Raw genomic sequence first — 10676 nt, 5'->3', positions numbered from 1 at the left:
GAGAGAGAGAGAGAGAGAGAGAGAGAGAGAGAGAGAGAGAGAGAAAGCCTGACATTTTGGTCCCAGATTTTGAGTCTGTTAGAAAATGTACATTCATATTTGTTCTTCTATTCTTGATAAAAGATCACTTCTGGGATAAGAATCAAAGTAAACAAACAAAACTTTTTTTTTATAGTAGCTTACAATCTATTCTTTTTTTTCCACATACTGTACACAGAGTTCATTGTTACCCTAAAGCAAAGCACTTGGTATGTAACTGTTATAACAGACTCTTTATCAGCTGTCAGAAGTAGAAGCAGTGTTTCTTAAAAGCCCATGTTTTCTAAGGCCACTGGAAGAAAATCTGCCACTAGATTTTTTTAATAGCACAAAAATCTGATGTTTCCATTACTGATGTGATGTCTGCCTTCCACCTCAGTTATTAATCAGGTGACCAATGCCTGTCACTGCCTCTGTGCAAACACTAGAGATCTTGAAGGCTTGCTTCTGTCTCTGCCTGATCATCACTGTCAGGATCCAGTGTGGTCTCAAATTACATTCACAAAGAAGAAGAGCTCTGAGTGTAATCTCTTATGATAAGTGTGTCATATTTTGGAGATGATGGGATACAGAGGGCTGACTCAGACACTGGAGAGTTAGGAGAAGTGCTCCCTGAATCCACGGAGTCTCTAAAAGGGGAAGGAGGAGTTAAAGCCACCAACTCCTCCAGATCTTGCTTGACTACAGCTGATGTCTCAGGTGCATTCTCTTTTCCAGCACCTCCTCCTGGAGGGGTTTTACTGGTTGGCTGTGCCCCACCATTTACCTCAATGGAAGGGAGAGGCTGTATTTCAGCAAAAGTGGTCATGGTTGTAGGAAGCTGCATCTCTTTAGGGATCAGGTAGGAAGAGCAAAGAGGGGCGGCCACCATGGTGCCTGGGGACGCTGTTGACAACATCATGGAGTTCAATTCACTGATGTTGGCCGTGAAGCGGGTCACCACGCTGCTGATCTGCTCCATCAGGGAACCCTGGGAGGAGCTGCTCCTCTGGGCGTGCTCTGAGTGCAAGGATGGGATGTCGTCATCCGTGCGGCCCACGGACCCTGCTGGCTGGCTCACTGTGCTGACAGGAGAAGGAGTCTGTGGCCTATACTGGGTGGGGTAGTGTTCTTCTACTTCTGAAACATCATACAGCATCTTGGTGCTAGATTCTGGGAACGTGGTACTGCCAAATCTGCTGTCGGTGCTCTTGGAGAAGGGCTTAATGACAGCTGTTTGGTTGGGGTTCTCTTTTTTGTTGATGTGGACTGACAGTCTCTGCCAGAGGTGCTGCCCACGGCTGCTCTTCTCATTCTGAGCCCACGTGACCGACTTACCATTAGAGCTAGGAATGAAAACAAACAAATCACAGACTATTAGCACTAGGAGAGACGTTAGCAGTGATCTAGCCCAACCTCCTTATTTTAAAGATGAGAAAACTGAGGCTTAGAGAGAAGTGACCTGCCTGAGTCAGTTTTAGACTCCATACTAGAATACGTAACCTGATTACCGGTCCTGTAGTCTCTTCACTATCATATGTTGCCTTCCAAAATTGGTAAGATTTATCTCATCTGGGTGCTCAAAGGAAGATTAGCACAGCAATATCTTTTTATTCACCCTACCCCAGCCCTTGCCCTCCATGGTGAATGTTTAAGAGAAGATAAATGGGAACTATATTTCATATTCATATAGAAAACAGAACGTTCTACACACCTTGAAAAGGAACAATGAAAATCTAGAATTGAAGACAAGTTATTTTACTTAATTTGCACAGAAGGATGACAACTGCCTCAGATTATCATTACTTACCATTGACATATTAAAATTGCGTATCAATAACAGCAAAAGAATATTTTGTAATAGCTCCTAATCCACCTCTGTGGTAGAGGATATTGGAGAATTGTCAACATGCTTGTAGTAGGGAGATATATGTACTGGGGCACACAGTATTATATACTTATATGTGTATAATATGGAGATAATTATGTATATATATATATATATATAAAATATGATTTATGCAAAGAGACCAAAATCATACTAATGAATAGAGTGGATGGAGGGGGTAGAAATGATCAGCAAGTAGATGAATGATTCTGTTTGGAAATATTCTGAAAACTAACAGTTATATTCACAGGGGGATTCTCTTACATTCTGTCAATACTACATAAACCTATACTTGTTGCTTATTTTATGCTGTGATAGGTAGCCACATCAAGAATGTATTTATATATGTACAGGTATGCATGCATGCATGCATGCATATATTTATACCATCTATTTGTGCTTTTGTTTTAACTTTTTACTAGACCTATGATTTCAATGGTGTAGAGAACTTCCAGGCAAAGAAACTCCCTCTAGCACTGCAGGTGAATACCTGCTCTGCAACTTACATATCTAGAGACTTGAAGCACTGAGAAGTTAAGTGACTTGCCCAGGTTAATACGTATGGTACATGTTAAAAGTTGTAGTTGATTCCAAGTCATCAGGGCCCTAAGGGTATTTAAAACCTTCCAGGAGTTTCCTAGACCAACAAAATCACACACATGCACATATAAACAAATATATGTATATGTATGCATATGAAAGGAAACATGATATAGCAGGTGTCACATACGCATATATTCTGAAGAATAACATACATATTTAAACATTTACGGCATCACAGAATACCACATAAACATGACTTATTTGGGTATTTTATCCTTATTTTTGGTGAACTCAGGCTCTCTGACATGATCTAAAAGGGTCTTGTCATGTATGTTTTTTAAAAATTTCTTCATGATACTTGTACAATGCTCTGCTTCCACTGAATGTTTTCATAAATTTTTTTTTTATCAACTTGCAATATATAGACTTCCTTTCCACTCTTACTTTCCTAGGCAAGTTTTTCATGCCTTTATCTGCCTGACTGAAGCCCTTAGCTGTAGGGAAGGAAGCTGAATAGTTCAAAGCCTAGATCAAATAGGCTAGACTGTAACCTTTCAACTTCCCCCCTCTCTCTTCCCCAGGGGTCTGATTTGGTTGACCTCTATGAGGATACAGTCTTTGCTAGCGAGCCCCAAATCTGGTGCAGGGAGATAGTCATTTTCCCAGAGTTCTATAGCTAGCAAATGTCAGAGCTTGAATTAAAATCAAGGTCTTCTGGTGTCCAAACCAATGTTCTTTCCACTATAATTCATCTCCTTGTCACATGACTCTCCCCTTCTAAACCCATACAACACACAATTGCCAAATGGATGTTCCTAAAGCACAGGTTTGACCCCATCATTCCTTTGCTCTAGAAGCGCTAGTAGTTCCTTGTTTCTTCTATGATGAGGCATAAGTCTTTTGTTTGGCATTTAAAGCCCTTCGCAATCTGATTCCAATCTACCTTTTAAGTTTATTGAACACTTTTCTCCTCATGCATCCTCTATATTGTATACTCATTAGTTTTTTTTTTTCTTTTCCCTGTCTTTGAGCCTTTGCCCCCCATAAACTATCCCCATGCCTGGAATGTATTCCCTATTTATCTCTCCTCCTTAGACTCTTTCAAGACATAACTCAGGTGCCATCTCTTTCATGAAGTCTTTTTGATCTACCCGATGGCAAATGCCATCCCCCATGAAATTCAATTAATCAACCTTTCAATATTTATTAAGTACTTGCTATGTGCCAGGCACTATGTTAAGTTCTGAAATTACTTTTGAATGGTATTTTATATACACTCACACATATATACATACCCATATATATCTGTATCTATAAATAAAGATAATATACACACATATATGTATATATACATTTTTGTAAAAATTTATACATTTGTGTATATATGCATATATACATACATATAGCATCTGTTTTGTTTTTGTTTTTGAATTTACTTGTTAGTGTACATGTTATTTCCTTCAAAGAGACTATAAGTTCCTTAAGGCCAGAGGCTATTTTTTTATTTGTATCCCCAGCAGCTGTAATAGCATGAGACATATTTTTAATAAATGGTCGTTCAATGTGTGAATGACTGGAGAATGTAGTCTGTGACTTGTCCTTTTTACTATTTCTCAACTTAAAGTAATCTAAGATAGCAATAACTGGTGATTGTCTCTTTGAGTCCACAGAACTGTACTATGAGGGTGACGATACCTAGATAATCCTGGGCTATGTGGAGAATTTAAAGGGAAAGAAAAACACCTTAGAAAACACAAGACCTACTAGTTTGAAGAAACAGTTCTGACAGTGCTATCCTTGCAACTGAAAAGACTATAGATTAACCTCAGACTGCCTGGCTGATGGCCTTGCTTGGTGTCTTGTTGATATTCTGGGTTGTGCCTGCTTAGAACTGATAGGTATTGCTTTGTCTGATAACTCTGTGAAGTCTGACCTTTCTGCCATTGCTCTGAAAGATCTCTCACTATCATTGTTACATTTGCTAACTTTGGGCTGACTGATCCATTAGGTTGGCTTAATTGGATAGAATGCCACCACTTTGTCCTCTGTAACACCGTGCTTCTTGATCACCCTGCTTTCCTTTTCCCAGCATTGCTTCCTATCACAGCTATCTGTGTAATTCTTCTGGCTGCTACCCTGTCCCATTAAGTGGTTTTATCTCACACTAGCAACTATCTGTGGTCCTACCAAATGACCCACAGAATTCTGAAAATGGCATGCAACGGTTTCCTTCTTTGAAAAGAGACGATTCCAGGTGTGGTGTGTGTTTGGACCCACAATAATATGGGCAGAAAAAGTATAGTAACTAGCAAGAACAACCAACGAACTCCACATTTTCCAGTAGAATTTCAAGATTTTCACTGATTCTGGTCAAGTCATTTTGGACTCCCCCCCCCTTCCCCTTTTCTTTTCCCTCTTTTGCAGCTCCAAGAGAATAAGATTATCCAAGATCTACATCTATCTATGTCTCTCTCTCTCTTTCTCTCTGTCTGTCTGTCTGTCTGTCTGTCTGTCTGTCGTCTCTCTCTCCTTTTCTATATATCTTTGTATCTATCTGTTTATCTATCATCTATCTATCCATCCATCCATCCATCCATCCATCCATCTATCTAGTAATTGAGCAGCAGTAGCCATTTCTGTTAATGATCCTGAGACTGTACTCCCACCTCTGACCACACTTCACCATTCCCTGACCACTTTGGGCTTCAGGGAAACAAAGGAACAAGAAGACATAAGGGGATAGGAAAACAGAAGGAAAGTTAGGAAGACTAAGTGAGTAGGACTGTGACAGTATGAGTTGTCCCAGCTCAGAAGCAGGGGCAATAGAATTAAACCTAGCAGAAGGAGAAAAAGCCCCTGTAATTTCTTTCTATTCCCCAAGAAATGGTTAGCCTATTTGCAGAAGATTGCTTTACTGCATATCACCTTCCTCCATTTCAGAATGACTCACTAATTAAATCTGAACGAAGGAAGTTCCATGAAGGTAATGTTATTCAAATGCCTGCTATTTTAACACTGCAATTTTAAAATTCAAATAATGAAGGTCAGTTGTAACGGTACTTTCCATCTTTTAATCCTTCCCTCCTTTACTTTAGGGAAATGTTCACTATTTACTGGTCTCAAATAGGCTCTCAAATATAGCTCTCCAGCTATATGAATTCCATTTTGTTGTTGTTTTTTCATAGTGACAGATTTTAAAGGTTTCTGTGTGTGTATGAGTGGGGAGATTTATAGCAAAAATTCTACATGATAATTAGGAGATCTAAATTAATATACAAAAAGCACTCTCCTATGGGAAGTCAGCGAAATAGACTAGTAAATATATATACTGCCCTTCAACGGGCTGTCTAGGAATATGTAACTAATATGCTGCTGCCTTTTGCCTTGGTTAGCCTGGACTCTATACGGTGAGGATTGTAAGTAGTTCAAAGTATTCTTATATTTCAATATATTAGTAATGGTAGAGACTTTAATGCAGTTCATTTGTGTTTTCACAAGCGGCAAGGGGACAGGAGCAGCTAAGCTGCACAAAAAATTACAGAATCTCAGAATTGGATGAGAACTCACAGGTCATATAGTATAACCCAGACCTGAAGAAAAGTTCTTGACAGGTAATCCAGCTTCTGACTAAAGAATTATAGTGGGGGGAGGGAGGGATCTCACTACCTTTCAAGCTGGCTCATTCCATTTTGGGAGTTCTATATGTTAGGGAGTCCCTGTAACCCTCGATAGCCAGCTAAAATTAACTTTTTTTTTCAGTTTAGGATCTTCAAAAATACCTTTTAAGAATGATAATTGCTTCTGCTGAAACTTAATTCCTCTTTATTTTCGTTTGATCCCTATGTGATTAGGTATTTTGGGGGCAATATGTGCTGGTGGTGAGAGATGGCCTTAATATTCAGACTCTTTGGATAAATATTTCCCAGTCGTCTGAGAGATTAGAAATGTTATTACTGAATTATGCAATCCAGGCAGTACAATTTTCACAATGAATATGGGCAGTCAACAAGAAGTTCACTTAGTTGTGTGGTCCAGGAATGTTTGCATGTTTGTTTATAGCACTGGGATAGCTGGGAATTTCAAGTACATCCTTAATCACAAGGCATGTTTTTAAGCATCTTATGAGCTTATCAAATACTTTGTATTGAATATAAATGATGGAAACATATTTATTGAGCTTTTAATCTATCTTCAAAGACTTGAAATTAAAGGGAAAGTTTTATTTCTTAGCCTTGGGAAAAAAAATAGTGTTTATGTAACCTATCACAGAATTGGATACTCTGAGTGTTGGCAGATGTCAACTCAAATTTCTGTAATGCCTACTATGTGTCAGGCACCATGCTAAACACTGGGGGGGGGGAAAGATAAAAGATATGCATTAATGTCTTCCCTCAAGGAGCTTACATTCTATCAGGAAAGGCAATACATAAACATGTAAATATATTATATATATGTATATAGAAATAGATATACATACATGTACGCATGCATTTGAGCAGATCTGTGACTTCATTCCTGTAAGAAGCTTCCAGAGGTGTGCTGCAGCCAGTTTGAACCACATCTCAAGAGCCAATTGTTAAGTTTTCACTTATTTATATATGGGCATTTATACCTCAGAAACGATTACAAGTCAAGACTTTATTTCTTTCGTTGATTAAACTTAATGTGATGAATGAAACGTTAATAATGCTGGTTACATTTTAAAGGGTGCCACCAATACATTCATTCTACCTATTCCCATCCTCACTCCCCTAGCCAACTGTTCAACGTTTACCACTATATTCCAGGCGGTTGTGGATGAGGAACTTCCTCTTTCAAATTCATCTAAGCATCTTCTATACAATTTATAGTCTAATCCGGTTGCCTGAGGCATTTAAGAGGTTAAGTGACTTGCCCAGGGGCCACATAGCCAGTAATTGTTAACCTACCTCTTCTTAACTGCCAAGGTTGGATCTCTATCCACTATACCATTGTCTCTTATTAAATATAAGGGTAAGGATGTCCTTTGATGAGGAAACTTCCTCTATTTATGCAGGCTAACACCTTCACTGAAAGTTATAGTCATATCAAATTGCCTAGTTAGTACTGGAAGGTCATGTGACTAAGGCTATGCAGGTAGTATGTATCAGAGATGTGGACTTGAACCCATACCTTTCTAGCTCCAAGGGCAGCTCTCCATCCACTCTTTTTTTACTGACTGTTTAAGTAAAATATGTACAAAATAAATACAAGGAAATTATTCAGAGGTTGAATTAGCCTCAGATTACACCTACTTCAACTTATACTCCCTGAGACATTTCTTCTATCATATACCTGACAAATGGTCATCCAGACATGGTTTAAAGACCTCTAGTAGGAGGCAACACTATCCCCAAAGCAAGAATTTCCACTTACGCATAGTCCCAGTTTTAAGTTCTTTTCCTCTTACTTCAAAGAAACCCGGCCTCTGCAGTTTCCACATATTGTTCTCAGTTCTGTTCTCCGGGACCAAGTTGGACAAATATTTCCTTTTTAATTTACAGATAACCTTTCAAAAACAGCTGTTGTGTCCCCCTAAGTCTTCTTCTCTTCAGACTAAATAAATATCTGTAGTTGCCTTAACTGATCCTTATATGTCATTAACTAGAGGCCCATCAGCGTCCTAGTTGTCTTCCTCTGGCTGGCCTCCAACTTATCAACAGTCTTCTAAAATGTGGTGTTCAGAATGGAATGCGATACTCTAAATGTGATCTGTCTAGGACAGAGTAGAGCCAGACAATCACCTTCCTCATTCTAGACCCTAGGCCAATCTTAATGTAGCCTAAGATATGTTAGTGCTCTCTCTCTCTCTCTCTCTCTCTCTCTCTCTCTCTCTCTCTCATCAATCTCCAAAGGTTGGCATATCACAGCATTTAAATATTGCCACTAGCAAACCTTGTACAAACTGGAAAATCAATCAATAAACATTTATTAAGCACCTACTATGTGCCACACACTGGGTTAAGCTCTGACTTAATGGCCAAAATGACTGAATAATGGAGATTACTATAGCAGAAATGCATCTCGATAAATGCGGTGCTAATGAAATGGCTATATCAACGTATACTATAAAAACCAGAGCCTATCCAGCTGAAGATAAGACCTAAGATGTCTGTTAGCTCCATCACTCCCTTTGTGTCCAAAGGCTCTTTGGGAGCCCTTGCTCCCTGAATCATCAAAGAGTTTATATTCTACCTGGAGATGGAAGCTCTAACTGAGCATTTTAATTAGGAAGATGGAATGAATTGTCTTTGGGTTGGTTTTCCACTCCATCAGCTCTATCCTCCAACCAGGCCCTTCAAAGGGCTCCAATTACTACCCAACTGAGAAATTCTCAACCTCTAGAAGTCACCTCCTTTGCCTGGTTGCTGAATGTAACACCCACGGTCATTGTGTCACTTCAGGCTTGCTGCTCCATCAGTTCCTGTACAAACATTTGAGAGTACCTGCTCTGTGAAAGGCCCACATTGTTGATGCTGATGATTGCACTGTGCTAGGCACTATACACACATGGATAGAAAGAAGTATCTAACACCTGCAAGGAGCTTTCAATCTGTATTCTCAAATGGACCATAGTAATCACCACCTAATAAGACTCCCTGCCTCTGGTTACTCTCTTTTCCAATCCATCATTTATACAACTCTCAAAATAATCTTAAGGCATAGGTATAACCATATTCTTTTCCTTTATAAAAATGTTCAGAGGCTTTCTTTAGCTGTCAACAAATTCTTTAAATTGGAAGTTAAAGCCCTCTACAATTTGGCTTCAACCTACCTTTCTAGCTTATTTGCATATTAACTCTCCATTCTAGTTGAGCAAAACAACTGTTTTCTGATCTGTTTCTACTCTTTCTCACATCTCTAAATCTGGGTGCATGTCTGATATTGTTCATGTTTAGAATGCATTTTATTCATATCACAATATCTTATAATTTTTCTTTTTCTTTAGTGCTCAGCCCCTATGATCATAAACCTTTTTCCTGATCCCTATAAGTTGACTTTCCCAAATTTTCCTAAAATATCTAGCTATCTAGATCTTTGCCCCTGTCACATTCTACCCTGTGTTATTGAACCATGTGCTTGGGCACATCATACACCCTCCCCCATTAGACTGTAAGACACTCAAGGGCATAGACTGTGCTTTTTTTCACCTTCCTATTCCTAGGTCTAGGAGTAGCAGAGTGGCCTCAAATAATAGCAATAATAGTAACTAGCAATTACATAGCACTTTAAGACTGGTAAAATGCTTTCCATATGCTTTCTCATTTGATCTTCACAACAACCAGGTAAGGTAGGTGCTATTATTATCCACATTTTACAGATGAGGAAATTGAGACCAAGGTTAAGTGACTAGCCTAGGATCGCAAAGCTGGTAAATATCTGAGGAAAGACTCTAATTCAGGTCTTCCTGACTTTTAAGGCCAATGCTTTATCCACTGACCCATCTTGCTGCACTAAAAACCAGAAAGAACTCTGTCCAGGTCCTGCCTCTGACTCATCCTGGATATCACTTAATCTCCTACTGTTGTAGGCAATTCTCTAAGATTATTATTACAGAGAAAGTGCTGAACTACATTAAAAGAGGAATTTTTTTTTGATCTAGGAATTCACTATTCCAGTGAAATTACATGGATCCAATCCAAATTCTTGTGTCTAGAACTATGCTTTGAACATTCATTTGTTCCTTCCTTTCTTATTTTGTTTATTTACTTGTTTGTTTCTTCATTTAACTATTTTCCTAGCTATTCATGTTTAATTGATTTTTCATTCGTCTATCTGCTTACTCATTTATCTTTTTATTTGCTCTATCTATCTATCTATCTATCTATCTATCTATCTATCTATCTACCTACTTACCTATCTCTTTCTATCTGTCTATAATCTATTGTCTAGATCTGCATTTTCAACATTATGAAAGTTTCCAGTTTGGGAACCCCTTCCACCAATGAAGATTAGTAATTGAAATTTAGGTTCTTAGAAAATTGTCTGGGAGCACTGATAGGTTAAGTATCTTGTAACTGCGGTGTATTTCAAAGGCATGAGTAGAGTTCATGTCTTTCTGATTTTAATTTTGGCCCTGTATCCATTAGCTTTATCTAAGCTTTGTTCATAGAAATTACTTAATAAATGTCTTTTTATTCATTCATGCATCCATCCATCCGTCCATCCATCCATCCATCCATCCATCCATCCATCCATCCATCCATCC

The 10676-nt window shown here is 38.6% G+C and overlaps 1 protein-coding gene across 2 annotated transcripts in view; it reads right to left on the bottom strand.

Moving 5' to 3' along the window:
* Positions 1-538: 538 nt before the first annotated feature.
* The window catches only part of GRM5 (glutamate metabotropic receptor 5), a 626642-nt gene continuing 616504 nt past the window's right edge, over positions 539-10676 (bottom strand). For both annotated transcript variants that reach the window (XM_027848255.1, XM_027848256.1), the window contains one exon: positions 539-1364. In XM_027848255.1, coding sequence (XP_027704056.1) covers positions 539-1364 — 826 coding nt within the window. The remainder of the gene's footprint in view (positions 1365-10676) is intronic.

Source organism: Vombatus ursinus, unplaced genomic scaffold (genome assembly GCF_900497805.2).
Source record: "Vombatus ursinus unplaced genomic scaffold, bare-nosed wombat genome assembly UNPS02005659.1, whole genome shotgun sequence".
NCBI classification, from domain to species: domain Eukaryota; kingdom Metazoa; phylum Chordata; class Mammalia; order Diprotodontia; family Vombatidae; genus Vombatus; species Vombatus ursinus.
The sequence above is the reverse complement of the archived record's forward strand: the minus strand, read 5'-3'. Positions and strand labels throughout refer to the sequence as shown.